The sequence below is a fragment of the Oreochromis aureus genome, linkage group 3 (genome assembly GCF_013358895.1).
Source record: "Oreochromis aureus strain Israel breed Guangdong linkage group 3, ZZ_aureus, whole genome shotgun sequence".
In the NCBI taxonomy this organism is placed as follows: domain Eukaryota; kingdom Metazoa; phylum Chordata; class Actinopteri; order Cichliformes; family Cichlidae; genus Oreochromis; species Oreochromis aureus.
This window is the reverse complement of record NC_052944.1, coordinates 50885115-50908792: the sequence shown is the minus strand read 5'-3', so window position 1 is coordinate 50908792 and position 23678 is coordinate 50885115. Positions and strand designations below refer to the sequence as shown.

General features: G+C 36.9%; 1 protein-coding gene and 2 long non-coding RNA genes across 3 annotated transcripts; all 3 read left to right on the top strand.

Annotated features, from left to right (window-relative positions):
- Positions 1 to 659: 659 nt before the first annotated feature.
- On the top strand, positions 660 to 2127 carry LOC120433144 (type-2 ice-structuring protein-like). Its single transcript, XM_039598846.1, has 4 exons — positions 660 to 680; positions 758 to 892; positions 980 to 1088; positions 1833 to 2127. The coding sequence occupies exons 1-4, from the start codon at positions 660 to 662 to the stop codon at positions 1907 to 1909; spliced, it is 342 nt and encodes a 113-aa protein (XP_039454780.1). The 3' UTR covers positions 1910 to 2127.
- A 6985-nt stretch (positions 2128 to 9112) lies between these two features.
- Positions 9113 to 10936, top strand: LOC120433145. The gene is made up of 5 exons (XR_005608357.1): positions 9113 to 9177; positions 9718 to 9793; positions 10252 to 10278; positions 10779 to 10805; positions 10916 to 10936. It is a non-coding gene; the product is annotated as an uncharacterized LOC120433145 (long non-coding RNA).
- Positions 10937 to 11496: 560 nt separating this feature from the next.
- On the top strand, positions 11497 to 12638 carry LOC120433146. The gene is made up of 2 exons (XR_005608358.1): positions 11497 to 11606; positions 12344 to 12638. It is a non-coding gene; the product is annotated as an uncharacterized LOC120433146 (long non-coding RNA).
- Positions 12639 to 23678: the final 11040 nt, after the last annotated feature.

The following is a 23678-nucleotide window of genomic DNA, read 5'->3' as shown; positions in this document are numbered from 1 at the left end:
CGATTTGTTTTTAAAAATATTGTACAATAACGTAATATAATACACATTATAAGCTTGTGTAATCATACATTTATTATACTGTACATAAGGACATGCTAAGTGACATAATTCTTAGTTTACATTTTGCTAATATCTCTTCACTTCTGTAATTTACCTGCATTTTGTATTTCTTTTTAATGTTGTAAAACGTAGAAGGTAATCAATGACACCGCAGCAACGATACACTGAAAAAAATATCTGTGGTTCAAACTGTCTTTGCAGCTGTTCCGAGGAAACAACTGTGCCAGGTGAATCTAAAAGTTGTCTTTTAATGAGAATATTTTTTTATCCACTAGTAAATATTGAAAGTTTTTACCCTATGAAGTTAATTGCAACCAAAGAACATTTTAACTCATGCAGATGGAGACAACTGGGGAACACCACCACCTCCACCATCTACAGAAGGTGGGTATATTTATTTGAGTATATGGATTTATTTTTTTTTTTCCTTCTTTAAAATTCAATTTGAACATAAGGAAAATCTACACTGCAGATTCAGTTTCATGCTTTCTTCTTTATTTGTTATTTGTTTGCAGATGACTCATTTGGGGCTGGCATCCATCTTGCCCAGATGGATGGAGTATGCACAGTCAACAGTGCCTCCTCTTTGTTCCAAAAACATGACCTGGGACGATGCTCAGGTAACAAGGTTGACCTTTTTCCTATTAATAAATGTTAAATTTTCTTGGTCACTCCATGCTGTTTATCTCCACCGTAGAATAACTGTCAGTCTCGTGGAGGACAGCTTGCATCCGTGTATAATGACCTTCAAGCTTATGAGATTCAAGAGGAGCTGAAGCGTGCTGGACATGATCATGGAGCATTTTGGGTTGGAGGCCATAATAGTCCAGGGGTAAATAGCATGATGTCTAACATTTTGAGAAGCAATTGAATTTTTTATGAATATGAATTTATATAATATTTTATTTTGCTTTAACAGAATCCTTCTTGGTCCTGGAGTGATTATATGGGAATGTCTGCTTTTGCTGACTTTTGTAATGGAGACACAGCCAAAGATGAGCACCACTGTTTGCAAATAACTTTTAGTGGTAAGTCTATCAAGTGTTTAAAAAAACAAAACAATCTTATTTGCATTCATCTATTTTGATTATCACTTCAAGCTAATTACTAGTCTATCAAGTGTTTTAAAAGTATGTATTAAAGTATATTTTTCTTTTCTTTGAAAGATATTATTATTGCACTGAGCATTGTTTCTTATCCTAGAATATTTACAGTTTGTGTTTCCAGTGATGCATCATAAAATAATTGAGATTTTAGAAATAAAAAAAATTACAGACTTCTGAAGTTACACAAAGCTATCATGTTATGTTCAAAACTTCTATGCACTGGGTTATTAATGGGTGGATTAATGTTGTCCTTGATTATTGCTGTCCACTCACTAAGATGTTAATTGTGTGGTACAAAAAATAACTGTAAGTATTGTGTACAAACATGGTGGGTGAAACAGATTAAAAAGACATTGATATTTATATATAGGCACAGAACACTGAATTGAGCAACATAAACGGCTGTGAATCAGGAAGTAGAGCAGTTCATCTGGTAATCCAAAGGTGATGCTTCAATCACTGTTTGTGTCAGTCTTCTTGACAAATACCCTTTAATGTAAATACCATTACCATTTACAAATACTGTAATTTCACAGTTAGTACTGAACGAACTAAAATTACACTTATTTGCTAAACATCGTCACCCCATGTTGGAAACCTTTTTTAGTCTGAGTAGCACTGACTGACTGTGTGTGATTTTTGTGTTTTATTTTGGTTTTCTTGCAGAGGAAAAGAGTGGATGCTTAGAGAGCATGGACTGTGAAACTGAGCTCCCGTCTATCTGTGGAAACATTATTATGTAATTGTGAATCAACTCTATAATGCATCAGTAAAAAGCACAATGATCTGCATTTTTCTTTCTCTGTATTTCCACACCATCGCTATGATGCAAACAATCAGGCATCATGTGCAATGAATTGGAGCTGAATTTTCTGTATGATTAAAAGAAAGCTTTCTCCAGACCTTTACTTTGTAGAGTGAACTGTATCTCATTCTTAAATTAAAACTATTAGCATTGCAATTTGTCTGTGAGTTATTCACCACTAACATTAGCAAATTGAATACAAAATGTTTTTTTTTTAAAGTTCATGTCCAAATGCCCCAAAGAGCTGTGCCTTCCATGGGATGAGATGTTTATTCATGGTGACATAGAAACTGTCAATCATGTTCTTCTGACAGCCAGCAGGGTGGAGGTAAGGTTACCGACCCTGCTGCTTACAGAGATGTTCCTCCAAACTACAGCATGACTGGGTTAAGATAAGGAAAGTCAATGGTAGACACCAGAATAGCCTGCAGTCTGAGTAAAGTATTGTAACCCACTCCCCACCCACTCAGGGAGGAGTTGAATATGAGTGCAAATAACCAGAACACACAGGAATTTCAGTTGACTGTGATTTTAGTTATCAACAACCTCAAAAAGAAATTACAACTTTGGCCCTTTGCTAAATAAGCTCACTGAAAACTCATTGCTCTTAATTATCTGAATTATCCCTTTAAAATGTATTTGGTTAGGTTGCAGCCTTATCTTTCAGTTTGCTCCTCAGATTTATAAAGAGTTGATGGTTGTCTAGTCAGAGAATAGATCAGGGTAACACTTTATAACATGACCTGCGAATAAGGCCCAAGTACCCTGCACTTACACGCAATTCGCATGTAAGTCAGGTTTTTGCAGGAAACAATGAAACAAGTACACTGCAAGTACCCTGTGCTTTCTGGATTGCGGGCCGTATTATGGAGTCACTTAATCTCACTTAATTTCCAGGTGTTTTCCAGGTAAAAAGATGCAAATTCTTTTGTGAATAATTTTAAGTGTTGTAGCAGCCGAAGTAATTACTAAGTAACTAATGCTTAAGTAATATTCTGCAAAATGGAAGTATACCTATTTAACTGTCTTTATATATTAGCTTTAAAATTAATACAGTGATAATCACTTTTCTCCATTTCTTATTAGAAAATTTACATTGATACGAACAATCAAACTTTGGAGACCATAGGCATCATCTGAGCAAATAATGATGGAGACAAGGTGAGTTTTTCGGTTTAATTCTGGTAGTAAATGTTGCTTCCTTTGTCATATAGTTACAATGGCGAGTGTTCATGTTACACTTTTAGTTCCATTCAGTTTTACTTCAGTAGCTCAAGTTCACAATAACACTTACCTCAAGAAGCTTTATAGAGAGCTAGAGATGGTAAAAATGTAGCTGGCCATTAAATGGATAATTGGCCATTATGTTTTTGTTTTGTTTAGGAGTGTGCTTGGTTTAAAGACGAGCCTTTTAATGTAAAAATCCTCTGAAAATGGTGTCCACTGACACCCAGTATTCTTTAAAACAACATCCTCATTCAGTTTCATGCATGATTGACTGTGCCAACAAAGTGGTTATGGAACAGAAGGTGAGTTGGTAGCAGGCAGTGTGCCTTTAATAACATCCTCATACAACAGTAAATATAGTAACTATATTTCTCCCATGATAATTTTATAGTGTAAACTAGGGTAGGATGACAGTAAATATGAGAAAAGACTGCAGGCTTCAGACTATTCTTGAATTTTACTGGTACTATATTTATGTATTTAGGGTGTTGCTCATTAGCATGTAGCCTTCTCTAAAGCAACTGATTGAGTTTTGTGCATGACTGACACATTTTATTATTTTATTTTATGTTATTTGATTTTTAAGGCAAGTCAGTTGTAAATGAAGTAAGTCTGTATCTGATACAGTGGCTTTGAAAAGATTGTTAAATTACAGTAAGTGCAGTAACTACTTTTCATCCCAAGATGATAAGTTTAGGGTGTAAACCAGTGTAGAATGCAAATTTTTACCTTTGCTCAGAATCTGTTTACACTATGTACATATAAAGGTTTTATTTAAATCTGTAATGTGTGATTTTAGCGCTTTAACATTTAAAGCATCCAGCTCAAACACTGACAATTTTTTTAATTTATTTTTATTGCGACTTAATAGCACATGAAGTCTATATCTGACACGGTGGTTTTGAAAACATTGTCAAATTACAGTAAATACTCATGATAACTCTCATCAAAAGGTCCAAACTAGTTGTCCGTACAGGGGATGATGCCTTGATCTTCCCTTTTAGGGTGTAAACTAAGGTAGCCTAGCCATTGGTTGACCCTCCAATATTTTCAATATAGTGTAGTACTGTTTTGAGAAAAATACATGATAACAATTAAGACTTATATATGCTTGTTCTTCCTACACCCCATTTGATACTTCATACACCCTGCCCGGGGTGGGGTTCACTGGTGGTTCGGGGGATGGTCTGGCTGCATCTCGGTTCACTGCTGGTTTTGCATTCCCCTAAAAAGGTCCAGGGGATGAGGGGAAGCAACAAAAAGTGTCCGGGTTGAAAAAAGAGAGAAAGGCAAAATGGTTAAATTTAAAAGGTTTTATTAAAGTTTCAACAACTCAAAGAGACGGTCAAGCAGGTATCAACTTTTAAAAAGAAAACACAACAAAACTCAGTAGTTGGTCAAAAGCCCTGGAAAGTAAGCAAAACAAAGGTTAATCACCAAGCACACTCCTCTCCACAGAGCAGGAGTAATCAAGCAGCATGCACACACACATCTCACCAGCTGCAACACCACAAGGCTCTCTGGCCTTGTGGTGTTGGCCAGCCACACAACTTGTGCCATAGTTGTGTAGTTGTTTGTCTCATTTGTTAGCCCTGTGACCTGTCCACGCTGTACCCTGTCTCTTTCCCTGAATGGATGGTGTTCCTTTTGTAAGAGTGGTGACTGAGTATAAAGCGTCCTCCAAAGCAACACTGTGATTGTCTCATGATTGACTGATAGTACTGACACACTGCTTGTTGACATTCAGTTACCAAAATGAGTCGAGTCAGCGACTGATACACTGACAGCAACATTTTTGCAGACATTTGACACAAAGCTGGCTTTTAAAATAATAATTTAATGAGTATATTTCTCTCATGTGGTGGTGTCCTGGGCTCATAATGCATTCTTGGCCATACATGTTCCTTTCTCATTGGCTTAAAAAAATCACCTTCAAAGGTATTCATTTCATATTTCTTAGCTCTTGGGTTTTGTGTAGAAACATGTTTATCTACTATATCCTGATCTCTCCCTCTCTCCCGCCCTCCTCTCTCTCTCTCTCTTTTGCTTCTAGACAAATATACAAACTTAATAAAATAAAATAAAGAAAGGACTTTATTCATTTTTATTTGACTGTTCATTCAATTGTTTTTTTTTTTTTTTATCTCACTGAAAACAGCTTGAGGCCCTTCTCCGCTGAAGTTTGGCCATTCAGTAGCCATATTGCAAGCATAACAACAACTTAATTGATGATATGACAGCAGGCATATTAAAATTTCCTCCTTATTATTGTAGATTTCATTGTCAAAATTCATTGTTCGAAGTTACGTAATTGTTGTACTTATGCAGAATTTCCAGGTATTTTACTTGAGTATTTTTGACAGCTTTACTTTCACTCCCAACATCTTTACACATAAATCTGTATTTTTCACTCCTTGCTTTTTCACAATACACTTATTTCTTTAGGTTTTACATATTTGTGGGAAGTTTTTATTTTGCATCACTATGTTTTCAAACAAACAAATAAATGAAGCGAACTATAACACATAAAAGTCAATCCTATTGATATCTCAATCAGCGGGGCTTATCACATAAAAAGACATGAAATGGGAAAAAGATATAATTTATCCTTTGTATATAGAACTGTACTCAGGGTTTAAAGTGGGCTAGGATGATCTAAAAAGGCGTTTGTGATTCAGATGTAAATAGCACTACAGAGAACAAACTATGTAAAGCATGAACAGGGAATAAGCCACACAAAACCTCTTGCCAGTGCAACAATCAGGCAATGACTAAGGGAGTGGTTCAGGCTAAAATAGTGACTGTGATAACCCCATGAGCACCAGATTAGGGTAGAGTTGGATGTCTCGAGACCGGTGTTCTGACAAAACGTCCTACTTTGGCAAAACATCCTACCAGTAGGATAATTTTACGCTGCCTTATGACAAACTGCCCTACTTTGGCAAAATGTCCTACTGTACGTAATTTATGCACATTTCTGCTGCCACACAATAATTCCAGTACAAATTTAAGTAGGTATGACGGTTTGCCACTTAACTTTGCCCATCAGAGTATGTTTGTAGCTGATATTCATAAAGCCAGTATGGTTTGACACTTCTTTTTACCCATTAAAGTGTGCTTGTAGGTCACATTCACAAAGGTAGCATGTTTTGGCACATAATTCTTCCCGTCAGAGTATGCTTCTAGTTTATAATAACAACGGTAGCATGGTTTGGCACTTGTTTGTAGAAGCAGTCTGCATGCCAAGGTGCTTAAGTTATACAGCTGTCACCATTGAAGTGATTGGAACACCTGACTATATAAACTTTGACAATGAACTCACACCATTATAGTTACAGTATATATTTACTGAATATATTTACAGATATATATATATATTTGATATTTACAGATCCAACAGAACACAGGGAGAAAGAAGTGGAAAAGAAACAGTATTCATAACAAATTATGCATTTTTTTTTTTTTTTTTTACACAAGTACTTGACCAGGCTGCTCTTTGTACTTTACTGTGACTGACAGCATATATTTACAGATATATATATATATTTGATATTTACAGATCCAACAGAACACAGGGAGAAAGAATTTCTTTTGTTTGTTTGGTTTTTAAATCTAGATATCTGTGTGGAGCTATGGTGACTGGGCTGAAATGTAATGTGTTCGTTTAAGCAATCATCCACTGAGGGATTTTATTCCATTTGCACAAGTTAGACCAAAAGAATTTAGGAACTTAGAAATTATGCACTCAATCCAATGATAATAGTGTTGCTGATATCTGCCTCTTTGTGAACAGCTCTACCAGCTTTCTGTAAAGCATTCTGTATTTCCACCAACCAAAAGTGCTTAGTTTAAACATATCCCCTTCCACATCTGTTAAAGAACTTCAATGAAATACATACTAGTTGAACATCAAAACCAAACCTCTACTTCTGAAGTAAACTTCTCATTTTACTGGGTTATCTGACTACACACGCCGTCATTTGCATCATGGAGTTTATAACACAAAAAAGGGTGAATTCTCCTCCACTGCTTCTCGTGTTGAAAGGTGTTATTCCTCTTTACAGAACAAAAAATAGCTGTACGAGTGTATCTGCAAAACTTGAATGTAAAATTTGGGTCTGTCACTGACTAACAGTGTCATGATGGCCTGTGTGAAGCAGGCAAGAAAGGAAGACCCAAGAGCAGGACTCAAAACCAGGAAGTTAAACTTAAAGCGCATGTATTCTTTTTTTCAGATAGATAGATAGATAGATAGATAGATAGATTAACTGGAATTTAACTGGAACTATATTTATTTATTAAGGGTGTTGCTCACTAGTCCTTCTCCAAAGCAACATCCTGATTCAGTTTCATGCATGACTGACAGTTGATTTTTGTTTGTTTTCTTTTAATGGGAGTTAGTAGCACAAGTCTGTATCTGTAACAGTGGCTTTGAAAGCATGGTGAATTACAGTAAATACTATAACTATATTTCTCTCATGAAAACACTCATCAAAAGATCCAATCTAGTTCTCTGTTGTTACATAAAGCAGTTTCACCCTGTTCTTTTTATTCCTCAGGCCTCCAGAGACTACACCGGACTCAGTAGTCATTTCACAAAACCTTTACTCATCTTCAGTTAAGCATGCACCTTCTAGAAGGGGAGATGTGCAAAGCCGGTGTCCCTCTGCAAATCTCCACTGCTTTGTCTGTTTTAACCAATTTTATAGAAGCGACTCCATCATAAACCTGTGTTTCTGTATGTATGAGCGAGCACGTGAGTGCCTGTGTGTGTACGTGAGTGAGGGTGTGTGTGGGTGTGTGTGCATCGTAACAGTTAAAGCACTGTGTGTGTGTCTCTGTGTATGTGACTTCCTGTTGGGCATAAAAGTCCATTTCCCCTCACCCAAGCTACACCAAATTCCTTTAGAAAAGATACAAAACCGAGTTAACAGATTACAAACACTGAGACCCCCACACTGCATTGGCCTCTTGTTGTCTTACTTTTACAGCTAAGCATGTGGAGAGTCTCCTGCAAACCTGCTTCTAAGTAATGACAGTTATGAGCTTTATTACATTCAGGTACAAGCATCCCCCAACTGTAGCTTCCTGTCTCCTTTTATGACAGGATGACCCCCAGTATCCATAAATTCCTCTCCCTCTACACAATTACACACCCTCAGGCCTATAGCTACACCAAACTGAAACACACAGACATTCACACATCCTTCCCTTTTCCTCTGATCTACAGCTGAACCCTCTCATCTAACAAATTTACCACATCATATTTTAATTATGTTTTCTTTTACTCACACTGTACAGGTGATGATGGCAGGGTGGAAATACATTTTCTTGCCTAGACCTTCCCATTCAGGGTGTAAACTGGGGTAGTCTAGCCCCAGTTTCATTGGTTGAGCCTCCAACATTTACAATATAATGTAGTCATTTTTCCAGAAAATAGATAATAATCAATTTGTCATTCTACCATTATAAAGAATTAGTGTTCAGTGTATGCTCGGCTTAAATTGACTTTGATGGCCTTGTTCTCAGCTGGCCTCTAGCAGGGTCAGCTTCATCATGTGAAGGTATTTGCCTGGTGACACAAAGTACCTGCAAATTCATCTTTTCTGCTTTTCAGAGAAGGATGCTGCACAGGTGTGGTGTCTCTGTGGTCTATTATTATTAGGACTAGCCACATAATGTGTTGTACTCGTCAAGTGACACGTCGAGAGAAATCCACAATAGATAATGATTGTTTGCTTTTGTTTATATATCCACTGCCTTGAATACACATGAATGTTATAAAGTTTACTTTGCTTGTTCTGGAGACAGGTCAGGTGAGCTGTCTCCAGAACAAAAAGAATTCATTGGATAAGGATGAGGGTGTTGTCAGGCCAATAAAAGCTTTGGATCATGTTTGAATGAGTCATTTATACTGATTTGAAGCTGCATAACGTTCTTGAATGCAGGCAAACTGACACTGAGAAGGACAAAGAAAAGGTATTTTCACAGAAGATTTCTTTGTTTTATTATTAATTAATAATTAATAAGTATCTGTGAAATATCAGTACAGCATTATGAGCTGACTGCAAAAGTAACATCCATCCATCCATCCATTCGCTTCCGCTTATCCTTTTCAGGGTCGCGGGGGGCGCTGGAGCCTATCCCAGCTGTCATAGGGCGAGAGGCGGGCACGCCTGGACAGGTCGCCAGTCTGTCGCAGGGCTAACACACAGGGACAGACAACCATTCGCACTCACATTGACTCGCACATTTACACCTAGTGGCAATTTGGATTATCCAATTAACCTATCCCCACAAGCTGCATGTCTTTGGACGGTGGGAGGAAGCCGGAGTACCCGGAGAGAACCCACGCAAACACGGGGAGAACATGCAAACTCCACACAGAAAGACCCCGGCCTGATGGTGGAATTGAACTCAGGACCTTCTTGCTGTGCGGCAACAGTGCTAACCACCGTGCCACCGTGCTGCCCGCAAAAGTAACATTTCCTAATATATTTTTCATATGTTATCATCAAGTTTAATTTCTGCACCATGAAGATGATGACTGGGTTTCTGCATGTGTGTGTCATGATGACTTTCACACACAGTCTCTGTGAGTATTTAAAACACAGAAGTTCCTCTCTCACTTTTTCTACATTATCTATACATACATACTCTGTATATATAGAATATACATGCAACACATGACCAGAGAATGGAATATCTGAAATTTTGTCTTAAACCCATGTTTGTGTAAAAAAAAAAAAAAGTGTCAAGGCTTTGCAAAACTGAATTAAACAATCTGAACTTTTCTTTGTCTAAACATGAATGAGAATCATTGTACAGTAATTTCATATAATATCTAAGCCTATGTATAGATATACCATGACTATACTGTATATAAGGACATGCTGATCAATTTGAGTTTGATTTGTTTGCATTTTGCCAATATCGCTTCACTTCTGTGAGTAACTTGCATCACAAATTTTCTACTTCTTTTTAATCACTTTGTTACTAATCACAAACAATATTTGTGTGTCAAATAAAATGTCTTTTAAACTGTCTTTGCAGCTGTTCCAGAGGAAACAACTGTACCAGGTGAATATAAATGTTGCCTTTTAGTGGGAATATACTCTATTTTGATCCACTAGTAAATAATTAAAGCGATTAATCTACAATACTAACTGCAACCAAAAACATCAACTAATGCAGATGCAGACTGTTTGGGAACACTGCCAGAACCTTCACTTGGAGCACATTACTTTTTTTCCCCTCCAAAAGTCAGGCATACAGAAAGTCTACACAGCAGACTCATTTTCATGTGTTCTTCTTTATCTGCGATTTGTTTTAAAAATATTGTACAATAACGTAATATAATACACATTATAAGCTTGTGTAATCATACATTTATTATACTGTACATAAGGACATGCTAAGTGACATAATTCTTAGTTTACATTTTGCTAATATCTCTTCACTTCTGTAATTTACCTGCATTTTGTATTTCTTTTTAATGTTGTAAAACGTAGAAGGTAATCAATGACACCGCAGCAACGATACACTGAAAAAAATATCTGTGGTTCAAACTGTCTTTGCAGCTCTTCCAGAGGAAACAACTGTGCCAGGTGAACCTAAAAGTTGTCTTTAATGAGAATATTTTTTTATCCACTAGTAAATATTGAAAGTTTTACCCTATGAAGTTAATTGCAACCAAAGAACATTTTAACTCATGCAGATGGAGACAACTGGGGAACACACCACCTCCACCATCTACAGAAGGTGGGTATATTTATTTGAGTATATGGATTTATTTTATTTTTTTCCTTCTTTAAAATTCAATTTGAACATAAGGAAAATCTACACTGCAGATTCAGTTTCATGCTTTCTTCTTTATTTGTTATTTGTTTGCAGATGACTCATTTGGGGCTGGCATCCATCTTGCCCAGATGGATGGAGTATGCACAGTCAACAGTGCCTCCTCTTTGTTCCAAAAAACATGACCTGGGACGATGCTCAGGTAACAAGGTTGACCTTTTTTCCTATTAATAAATGTTAAATTTTCTTGGTCACTCCATGCTGTTTATCTCCACCGTAGAATAACTGTCAGTCTCGTGGAGGACAGCTTGCATCCGTGTATAATGACCTTCAAGCTTATGAGATTCAAGAGGAGCTGAAGCGTGCTGGACATGATCATGGAGCATTTTGGGTTGGAGGCCATAATAGTCCAGGGTAAATAGCATGATGTCTAACATTTTGAGAAGCAATTGAATTATTTTATGAATATGAATTTATATAATATTTTATTTTGCTTTAACAGAATCCTTCTTGGTCCTGGAGTGATTATATGGGAATGTCTGCTTTTGCTGACTTTTGTAATGGAGACACAGCCAAAGATGAGCACCACTGTTTGCAAATAACTTTTAGTGGTAAGTCTATCAAGTGTTTAAAAAACAAAACAATCTTATTTGCATTCATCTATTTTGATTATCACTTCAAGCTAATTACTAGTCTATCAAGTGTTTTAAAAGTATGTATTAAAGTATATTTTCTTTTCTTTGAAAGATATTATTATTGCACTGAGCATTGTTTCTTATCCTAGAATATTTACAGTTTGTGTTTCCAGTGATGCATCATAAAATAATTGAGATTTTAGAAAAAAAAAATTACAGACTTCTGAAGTTACACAAAGCTATCATGTTATGTTCAAAACTTCTATGCACTGGGTTATTAATGGGTGGATTAATGTTGTCCTTGATTATTGCTGTCCACTCACTAAGATGTTAATTGTGTGGTACAAAAATAACTGTAAGTATTGTGTACAAACATGGTGGGTGAAACAGATTAAAAGACATTGATATTTATATATAGGCACAGAACACTGAATTGAGCAACATAAACGGCTGTGAATCAGGAAGTAGAGCAGTTCATCTGGTAATCCAAAGGTGATGCTTCAATCACTGTTTGTGTCAGTCTTCTTGACAAATACCCTTTAATGTAAATACCATTACCATTTACAAATACTGTAATTTCACAGTTAGTACTGAACGAACTAAAATTACACTTATTTGCTAAACATCGTCACCCCATGTTGGAAACCTTTTTAGTCTGAGTAGCACTGACTGACTGTGTGTGATTTTTGTGTTTTATTTTGGTTTTCTTGCAGAGGAAAAGAGTGGATGCTTAGAGAGCATGGACTGTGAAACTGAGCTCCCGTCTATCTGTGGAAACATTATTATGTAATTGTGAATCAACTCTATAATGCATCAGTAAAAAGCACAATGATCTGCATTTTTCTTTCTCTGTATTTCCACACCATCGCTATGATGCAAACAATCAGGCATCATGTGCAATGAATTGGAGCTGAATTTTCTGTATGATTAAAAGAAAGCTTTCTCCAGACCTTTACTTTGTAGAGTGAACTGTATCTCATTCTTAAATTAAAACTATTAGCATTGCAATTTGTCTGTGAGTTATTCACCACTAACATTAGCAAATTGAATACAAAATGTTTTTTTTTTTTAAAGTTCATGTCCAAATGCCCCAAAGAGCTGTGCCTTCCATGGGATGAGATGTTTATTCATGGTGACATAGAAACTGTCAATCATGTTCTTCTGACAGCCAGCAGGGTGGAGGTAAGGTTACCGACCCTGCTGCTTACAGAGATGTTCCTCCAAACTACAGCATGACTGGGTTAAGATAAGGAAAGTCAATGGTAGACACCAGAATAGCCTGCAGTCTGAGTAAAGTATTGTAACCCACTCCCCACCCACTCAGGGAGGAGTTGAATATGAGTGCAAATAACCAGAACACACAGGAATTTCAGTTGACTGTGATTTTAGTTATCAACAACCTCAAAAAGAAATTACAACTTTGGCCCTTTGCTAAATAAGCTCACTGAAAACTCATTGCTCTTAATTATCTGAATTATCCCTTTAAAATGTATTTGGTTAGGTTGCAGCCTTATCTTTCAGTTTGCTCCTCAGATTTATAAAGAGTTGATGGTTGTCTAGTCAGAGAATAGATCAGGGTAACACTTTATAACATGACCTGCGAATAAGGCCCAAGTACCCTGCACTTACACGCATTAGCATGTAAGTCAGGTTTTTGCAGGAAACAATGAAACAAGTACACTGCAAGTACCCTGTGCTTTCTGGATTGCGGGTCGATTATGGAGTCACTTAATCTCACTTAATTTCCAGGTGTTTTCCAGGTAAAAGATGCAAATTCTTTTGTGAATAATTTTAAGTGTTGTAGCAGCCAAGTAATTACTAAGTAACTAATGCTTAAGTAATATTCTGCAAAATGGAAGTATACCTATTCAACTGTCTTTATATATTAGCTTTAAAATTAATACAGTGATAATCACTTTTCTCCATTTCTTATTAGAAAATTTACATTGATACGAACAATCAAACTTTGGAGACCATAGGCATCATCTGAGCAAATAATGATGGAGACAAGGTGAGTTTTTCGGTTTAATTCTGGTAGTAAATGTTGCTTCCTTTGTCATATAGTTACAATGGCGAGTGTTCATGTTACACTTTTAGTTCCATTCAGTTTTACTTCAGTAGCTCAAGTTCACAATAACACTTACCTCAAGAAGCTTTATAGAGAGCTAGAGATGGTAAAATGTAGCTGGCCATTAAATGGATAATTGGCCATTATGTTTTTGTTTTGTTTAGGAGTGTGCTTGGTTTAAAGACGAGCCTTTTAATGTAAAAATCCTCTGAAAATGGTGTCCACTGACACCCAGTATTCTTTAAAACAACATCCTCATTCAGTTTCATGCATGATTGACTGTGCCAACAAAGTGGTTATGGAACAGAAGGTGAGTTGGTAGCAGGCAGTGTGCCTTTAATAACATCCTCATACAACAGTAAATATAGTAACTATATTTCTCCCATGATAATTTTATAGTGTAAACTAGGGTAGGATGACAGTAAATATGAGAAAAGACTGCAGGCTTCAGACTATTCTTGAATTTTACTGGTACTATATTTATGTATTTAGGGTGTTGCTCATTAGCATGTAGCCTTCTCTAAAGCAACTGATTGAGTTTTGTGCATGACTGACACATTTTATTATTTTATTTTATGTTATTTGATTTTTAAGGCAAGTCAGTTGTAAATGAAGTAAGTCTGTATCTGATACAGTGGCTTTGAAAAGATTGTTAAATTACAGTAAGTGCAGTAACTACTTTTCATCCCAAGATGATAAGTTTAGGGTGTAAACCAGTGTAGAATGCAAATTTTACCTTTGCTCAGAATCTGTTTACACTATGTACATATAAAGGTTTTATTTAAATCTGTAATGTGTGATTTTAGCGCTTTAACATTTAAAGCATCCAGCTCAAACACTGACAATTTTTTAATTTATTTTTATTGCGACTTAATAGCACATGAAGTCTATATCTGACACGGTGGTTTTGAAAACATTGTCAAATTACAGTAAATACTCATGATAACTCTCATCAAAAGGTCCAAACTAGTTGTCCGTACAGGGGATGATGCCTTGATCTTCCCTTTTAGGGTGTAAACTAAGGTAGCCTAGCCATTGGTTGACCCTCCAATATTTTCAATATAGTGTAGTACTGTTTTGAGAAAAATACATGATAACAATTAAGACTTATATATGCTTGTTCTTCCTACACCCCATTTGATACTTCATACACCCTGCCCGGGGTGGGGTTCACTGGTGGTTCGGGGGATGGTCTGGCTGCATCTCGGTTCACTGCTGGTTTTGCATTCCCTAAAAGGTCCAGGGATGAGGGAAGCAACAAAAAGTGTCCGGGTTGAAAAAAGAGAGAAAGGCAAAATGGTTAAATTTAAAAGGTTTTATTAAAGTTTCAACAACTCAAAGAGACGGTCAAGCAGGTATCAACTTTTAAAAAGAAAACACAACAAAACTCAGTAGTTGGTCAAAAGCCCTGGAAAGTAAGCAAAACAAAGGTTAATCACCAAGCACACTCCTCTCCACAGAGCAGGAGTAATCAAGCAGCATGCACACACACATCTCACCAGCTGCAACACCACAAGGCTCTCTGGCCTTGTGGTGTTGTGCCAGCTACACAACTTGTGCCATAGTTGTGTAGTTGTTTGTCTCTATTTGTTAGCCCTGTGACCTGTCCACGCTGTACCCTGTCTCTTTCCCTGAATGGATGGTGTTCCTTTTGTAAGAGTGGTGACTGAGTATAAAGCGTCCTCCAAAGCAACACTGTGATTGTCTCATGATTGACTGATAGTACTGACACACTGCTTGTTGACATTCAGTTACCAAAATGAGTCGAGTCAGCGACTGATACACTGACAGCAACATTTTTGCAGACATTTGACACAAAGCTGGCTTTTAAAATAATAATTTAATGAGTATATTTCTCTCATGTGGTGGTGTCCTGGGCTCATAATGCATTCTTGGCCATACATGTTCCTTTCTCATTGGCTTAAAAAAATCACCTTCAAAGGTATTCATTTCATATTTCTTAGCTCTTGGGTTTTGTGTAGAAACATGTTTATCTACTATATCCTGATCTCTCCTCTCTCCTCCCCCCCCTCTCTCTCTCTCTTTTGCTTCTAGACAAATATACAAACTTAATAAAATAAAATAAAGAAAGGACTTTATTCATTTTTTATTTGACTGTTCATTCAATTGTTTTTTTTTTTTTATCTCACTGAAAACAGCTTGAGGCCCTTCTCCGCTGAAGTTTGGCCATTCAGTAGCCATATTGCAAGCATAACAACAACTTAATTGATGATATGACAGCAGGCATATTAAAATTTCCTCCTTATTATTGTAGATTTCATTGTCAAAATTCATTGTTCGAAGTTACGTAATTGTTGTACTTATGCAGAATTTCCAGGTATTTTACTTGAGTATTTTTTGACAGCTTTACTTTCACTCCCAACATCTTTACACATAAATCTGTATTTTTCACTCCTTGCTTTTTCACAATACACTTATTTCTTTAGGTTTTACATATTTGTGGGAAGTTTTTATTTTGCATCACTATGTTTTCAAACAAACAAATAAATGAAGGGAACTATAACACATAAAAGTCAATCCTATTGATATCTCAATCAGCGGGGCTTATCACATAAAAAGACATGAAATGGGAAAAAAGATATAATTTATCCTTTGTATATAGAACTGTACTCAGGGTTTAAAGTGGGCTAGGATGATCTAAAAAGGCGTTTGTGATTCAGATGTAAATAGCACTACAGAGAACAAACTATGTAAAGCATGAACAGGGAATAAGCCACACAAAACCTCTTGCCAGTGCAACAATCAGGCAATGACTAAGGGAGTGGTTCAGGCTAAAATAGTCACTGTGATAACCCCATGAGCACCAGATTAGGGTAGAGTTGGATGTCTCGAGACCGGTGTTCTGACAAAACGTCCTACTTTGGCAAAACATCCTACCTGTAGGAAAATTTTACGGTGTCCTCTGACAAAACGTCCTACTTTGGCAAACCATCCTACCAGTAGGATAATTTTACGCTGCCTTATGACAAACTGCCCTACTTTGGCAAAATGTCCTACTGTACGTAATTTATGCACATTTCTGCTGCCACACAATAATTCCAGTACAAATTTAAGTAGGTATGACGGTTTGCCACTTAACTTTGCCCATCAGAGTATGTTTGTAGCTGATATTCATAAAGCCAGTATGGTTTGACACTTCTTTTTACCCATTAAAGTGTGCTTGTAGGTCACATTCACAAAGGTAGCATGTTTTGGAACGTAATTCTTCCCGTCAGAGTATGCTTCTTGCTCTTATTAACAAAGGTAGCATGTTTTGGCACGTAATTCTTCCCGTCAGAGTATGCTTCTAGTTTATAATAACAGAGGTAGCATATTTTGGCACGTAATTCTTCCCGTCAGAGTATGCTTCTAGTTTATAATAACAACGGTAGCATGTTTTGGCACGTAATTCTTCCCGTCAGAGTATGCTTCTTGCTCTTATTAACAAAGGTAGCATGGTTTGGCACTTGTTTGTAGAAGCAGTCTGCATGCCAAGGTGCTTAAGTTATACAGCTGTCACCATAGAAGTGATTGGAACACCTGACTATATAAACTTTGACAATGAACTCACACCATTATAGTTACAGTATATATTTACTGAATATATTTACAGATATATATATATATATATTTGATATTTACAGATCCAACAGAACACAGGGAGAAAGAAGTGGAAAAGAAACAGTATTCATAACAATTATGCACATTTGTCGCACAAGTACTTGACCAGGCTGCTCTCATATTGAGCACATCCAAAATGTGCCCATCTGAGACAAAACTCACACTGCACCTGAAGAGGGAGAAGGGGGGGTGTAAGTGTGTTAACCAACATTACGAATTTCATGAGAAAATAATTACTACAGTGGCTTGCAAAAGTATTCGCCCCTTGAACTTTTCCACATTTTGTCAGATTGCATTCACAAACATGAATCAATTTTATTGGAATTCCACGTGAAAGAACAACGTCTCTACCTGGTAGAGACATACCCCTAAAAGGTCTGGCAGCTGTAATTGCAGATAAAGGTGGTTCTACAAAGTATTGACTCAGGGGCTGAATAATTACGCACACCCCACTTTTCAGTTATTCATTTGTAAAATTGTTTGGAATCATATACGACTGTCGTTCCACTCCTCACGTATACACCACTTTGTATTGGTCTTTCATGTGGAATTACAATTAAAATTGATTCGTGTTTGTGGCTGTAATATGACAAAATGTGGAAAAGTTCAAGGGGGCCGAATAATGTTGCAAGCAACTGTATATTGCATTTGTGGTTTATTTGTTTTACCATTTCAATCATACTGGACTCAGGATCGGCTTCCAGCATGGAACAAACCACACAGTAGTCATCAGCATTACCTAGAAACACACCGGCGTTCAACATAACAGTTTTAAACAAAACTGAAAGTGCTATTGCAATACAAAAGCACATGACTCAACTTACTTTGATGTTCTAGCAGTTCGCAAGCAATTTCTGTGCGTTGCAGCCCCAATGGCTTCTGGAGTGGACAGCACCCTAGTAACCTCTCCACTCATAAGGTATAGTGTTCGGCAAACTGTAAAATATGTTACAGTAATTGCAATTGATTAACTTAATTCTAGTTAAATACAATAAATACAATTAAATACAATGGCTTATTAAATACCTTCAACACTAAAACTCCACAACTGCTGGAGTCCATCTGCTTGCTGTGTGGCAGAGTCTCCATTTTCCAATCCACTCGGGACTCTTCCTTTCCTTTCATCTTCAGAAAATTCCTAATAAAAATAAAACAATTTTTTAAAATGTAGCCAGCATTTTGCTCTAAATATAAAAAACCCCCACAAACCAAACAACCCAAAACAGATAATTAATGAATGATGAATACCTCCAGTTACGCATAATTTTCCTTTCATAACAACCTTCATTTCCAAGAGGGTCTAACAGCAGTACAGATCGTGAGGAGATTTTGACAACCTAAAATAAAAATTGTATTTAGTAGAATATGTGTAGTACACTAACTTAAGTAAACATAATCAGTTGTAAGCATTTTCAAAAAAAGAATATGCTGCTAAAAAGAACAATGTACCACAAGGATCCAGTGTGCACCGAAGTTCAGTGGGCACAACCAAATGTCCTCAGCCGGAAACAACATCTGTGGAATATTTTAAGTTTATAAAGGTTTAGATTCATTTACATAACATGCACTATATGACCTATATAACATCTACATTACCTTGGTGACACATTTAAACTTCCCAGAAAACAGAGAGGTTGCAACAACGCAAGACAACTGATACACGGGTTCCTGAAAAATGCAAGAGTTTTTTAAAAGATTACATAATTGTATAAAATGCTTTTGTGAAATAACCGCATACGTTCTTACTTGCCTTTTGTTTCCTAATGAGGCAGTGCAGGTATGCATCAATGACCTGTTTGGATTAACAGAAGGTTATTTTTACAGACCACCACTAGGACCAAAAATGATTACTTCACTTACCTCATCAGAAAGCCACCCACTGTCCTCCAGTGTGCGAAAAGAAGAGTCATACAATTTGTATGGCCCAACGACTGCCTCCACACGCCCGGTGTCTTTTGCAGCCCAAAGCCACTTCACTAAAAACAAAATATGATAAGTTTCTTTAGTAATAACAGTTGCCATTTGAAAATCACGGTCAATGGCCAACGGGCCACAAACAGACAAGGGCCAACGGGCCAACAACAGACAAGGGCCAACGGGCCAACAAAATAACCATGCCAGAGGGGAGAAATTAGCCAAAATTGGACCAACAGGTCAAAATTAGCAAGAGGGGAGAAAAAAAAAATTCTATCCATTCGACTAGCCAAACTGGCAACAATTGACCAACCGGTCAGAATGAGATTTTAGCTATGCCACCTTTTTCTTGCGTGCTGGGTTTCTGGGGGTCACTGGTACAAGCTCTTCTGGTGCTTGGACTGATGTTACCTGAGCTATTTTTGGTGCAAACTGTATGACAGAGGGTCTGTTATTTTGCAGCGCTTCAGGATGATGCTGAGGACTGCAAGGCTGCATCTCAGAAGATGGGCTACTCTCAACAGGTTCAGTTGGAGTTGAGACTTGGACAGGGTGGCTTGTTCTATAAGGTTTAATGTGGTCAATACTGTATAGACTTTTAAAGTATTTCCCTCAGCGTTTTTCAGTCTAACACATTTTCCACTGATGTCATCAATTGTGTAGGGACCTGAAAAATCCGGTTCAAGTCTTCCTCCTTTTCGCCCACGTTTCCTCATATTTAGAAGCAGAATTTGATCCCCTACATTTTACACAACATTTTTGTACTTTTTCAGGACCCGCTTGGCGTATGCAACCTTTTTGCTTGTCTTGTGACTTCATAATGTTTTCTTGTGCAGTTTCTTTAACTGCATGTTGTGCTTCACTTTCAGACTGTACATAGTCACTGTACCTTTTGTCGTCTGGCAGAATGATGTTGGAAATCTAAAGTTTTGTAGATATTAGCAATTAAAACAAGATGATATCATATTCATAAAGACATTACTGGGTTTTTTACTTAAATGGTTTCAATTCTTAGTTCTAACGTAGAAAGAATTTGACAAACACTCACCGGCACTTGAGCAGGCACTTCTGATGGAAATACTGCCTCTCTTCCATACATCAGAAAAAAAAGGTGAGTATTTTGTTGTGGTGTGTACTTTTGACCGCAGTGAAAACAGGGTGGGATCTAGATACAGATCCCAGTTATTCTGCTGGTCATTCACCAGTTTTCGGAGGGCTCTAAATGCAGGCATCGAAATATGTAAAGACAGTAATTAAAGTTTAATTAGAAGTAAAGAAATTAATAAATTATTAAGTAACAATTAAGTTTGAATAACATAAGTAATGTTATTAAAACTGATAGATAAAAATTAGGCATACCTTTTTATATTGTCATTGGTCTTTTCATCTAGACCATTGGTCTGTGGATGGTATGCTGCTGTGACACTTCTTTCAATTTGCAATAACTTGCAAAGATCAGAGTTGAGCTTCAACAGATAAGGACTAGGTTCTTATACTTCTTATACAAGCACACAAGAAAAAATCTTTGACCCCAGTGAAGTAAAGTTAAAAAATGTAACTGAAAATTATTTAACACTTACTTCATTCACAAACTCTCTGCCTTGGTCTGACAAAATCCTTTTGGGGCAGCCATGTCTATATATAATGGAGCACAAGTGCTGGGCTACCTCAGATGCAGATTTCGTTTTTAATGGGAAAGCTTCAACCCATTTTGAAAAGTAGTCAGTTGCAGTCAGTATATACTGGAAGCCGCTTGACGTTTTAGGAAGAGGTCCAGTAAGATCTATACCAATAAGTTCCCGCACTTCAGACACCTATCAAGGACAAATTAATAATTTGAATAACAATTTGTATAATGTACACATTAACATCGATGGTTAAAATTAGTTGGCAAACACTCCTGCCTTCATGAATATGAGCTAGAAGTATAGTTTGATGGGTAAAAGGGGCATAATATTTACCTGAATACACTGCAACGGTTGCACAGCAGTCAGTGGTTTCCCAACTTTTTGACACTGGTCACATTCCAGAATCTTTAAGGTAAAAATATTTATGGAGTTCACGTAAATGTTCAACATTCTCATTTATAAAAAAAACCCAAAAAACATCATTAATGATATATTCTCTAACGAACAAACAATTTAGCAGCAAAACTTTGTGTGTGTCTTCAAATCTCTGCCAGGCCTACAGGTTATTACTGTAATATCACTAATTAATCATATTTATTTATATTTTGCAAGTGTACAGTTTCTCTTTTAACTGATATCAAAAAAAATTTCTTATTTTAAACGGCATTTAACAACAATGCAAACAGTTAATACATACCCATGTTTTAATGTCAACTGTCATACCAAACCAGTAAAATCTGGAACACACTGCATTTAGCGTTTTGTGTGTGCCAGTGTGTCCTCCAATTGGAGATGAATGAAACTCATGAAATATCTTCCTGGCATCATCCATGGTTTTTACTACTTTTCTGGTTCCAACAAAGAGTTCTCCATCTGCAGTAGAACAATATATATTTATAAATTAATTTAACCACATATATGTGTTGTTAGTATTAACAATAAATTACTGACCCTTTTGTTGGAATTTTGAGGCATATCTTCTGAGGTTTTGCCTCTGAGCCTTGTCATATCCTGAAGGGTTGGAGCCCGCAGAAATAAGCGCGTAAATCTCTTCCCACTTCTTCTCCATATCTCACGAATGTAAGTAAACATTTTCTTCTGAGCTTCAATATGTGCAGTTAACAATGCAAATAATGTAACTTATTAAATAACGACATTACCGAAACAGCCTTAAAACACCAAAGCTGCGGATTCAGAAGTGTTGTGCAAATACCACGTGTCCAGTAACTTGACAGCAGACTTCACCGAAGCTGCAAATTCGACAGTTTTGTGCAGAAAGCAGATAGCGACTTTACTTTAATATTGACAAACAATCACAAAGGCTTAAAAAACTCAAGTATCAACGTCAATAAAAAGTACTAATACTTACTACTTACCTATTTTCCTGCAAATATGACAACGGAGTAGCATTAAATCACAGCCGGATGCGCTTTGCTTCACTTTATGTGTTGTGCGCATGCGCGCACATGCTCAGGAACAACGGGTAGGACCGTTTGCGGGGTAGGAGAAATTCCCAGAACACCTGTTTTGGTCTCGAGACCACTTTTATGTGGTCTTGGTCTTGTCTTGGTCTCGACTGACTTTGGTCTCGGTCTCGGTCTTGCGTTCTCAAATCGACATAGTGTTCGGGAGATTTGGAGTCAACCATCAACGGAGCGGGGGGGTGGCTTACTGGGCTTATGCCCGGGTCATTTTTTCAGAAGCATGGGGTCTTTTGGAGTATAATTTGTTAGTTAGATGCCTGACTGACAACTGTATAAAACAAAAACAACACACGAAGCGCAGAGCGCACCGTCGTAAATTCCCCCTAATTTTGGTATGATCCGAGCTCAGGCACTAGGCGACTGAGCACAGCACGCTGTTATACTTGTTAATGATTCTGAATTGTACTTTGTGCTCGAGTTGCATCACTAAGTACTTCTCATTGACCTTTGGACTTCACTGCTTGCATTGCCCTACAGAAAGAAGAGTGTGTGTAAATGCTGACAGTCTGATGGATTATTACCCACCACCACTTTATAACATGGCAGGCCTTTTTGTTGTCTCCCTACACCATTCACCGTTTCCTCTTAGTTCTCTTTCAGGGATGGAAATTGAAGAGGAATATACAAGCCTCCTGCTGGCACTAGACAGAGAGAAAATAATCTGCATTGTAGAACATCTGACGGACGTTATTGGTGTACAACAAAAAAGTGATCTTTTGTTTGTGGAGACAGAAGATCTCAAACCCTTTCTCACACCAATTCAAATACGTAAACTACTTCTTGCATTTAAAGGTTTGTGTAGGTTCTGTACAAATCATAGACTTGAGTCTATGATTTGAAGGTCACTCATAGACTCATATGTCACTGATTAGCTTGATTAGCTTTTTTTTCTCTTCACCATACTACACATGTACTTTGACAGTATAATATTGAAGAGTGTTTTGGGGCTCACATTGTCTGGTAGATACTTAACACGGAAAACAGACTATTCATGAATTTTACTGGTACTATATTTATGTATTTAGGGTGTTGCTCATTAGCATGTAGCCTTCTCTAAAGCAACTGATTGAGTTTTGTGCATGACTGACACATTTTATTATTTTATTTTATGTTATTTGATTTTTAGGGCAAGTCAGTTGTAAATGAAGTAAGTCTGTATCTGATACAGTGGCTTTGAAAAGATTGTTAAATTACAGTAAATGCAGTAACTACTTTTCATCCCAAGATGGTAAGTTTAGGGTGTAAACCAGTGTAGAAAGCAAATTTTTACCTTTGCTCAGAATCTGTTTACACTATGTACATATAAAGGTTTTATTTAAATCTGTAACGTGTG

What these genes read in the sequence shown, in the direction of transcription:
- LOC120433144 (XM_039598846.1), top strand. Translation starts at nt 660, where the DNA reads ATGACCTGGGACGATGCTCAG. An exon ending in TGACCTGGGACGATGCTCAG is followed by an intron (nt 681 to 757) that starts GTAACAAGGTTG and finishes TCTCCACCGTAG; the next exon opens with AATAACTGTCAGTCTCGTGG. An exon ending in GAGGCCATAATAGTCCAGGG is followed by an intron (nt 893 to 979) that starts GTAAATAGCATG and finishes TTGCTTTAACAG; the next exon opens with AATCCTTCTTGGTCCTGGAG.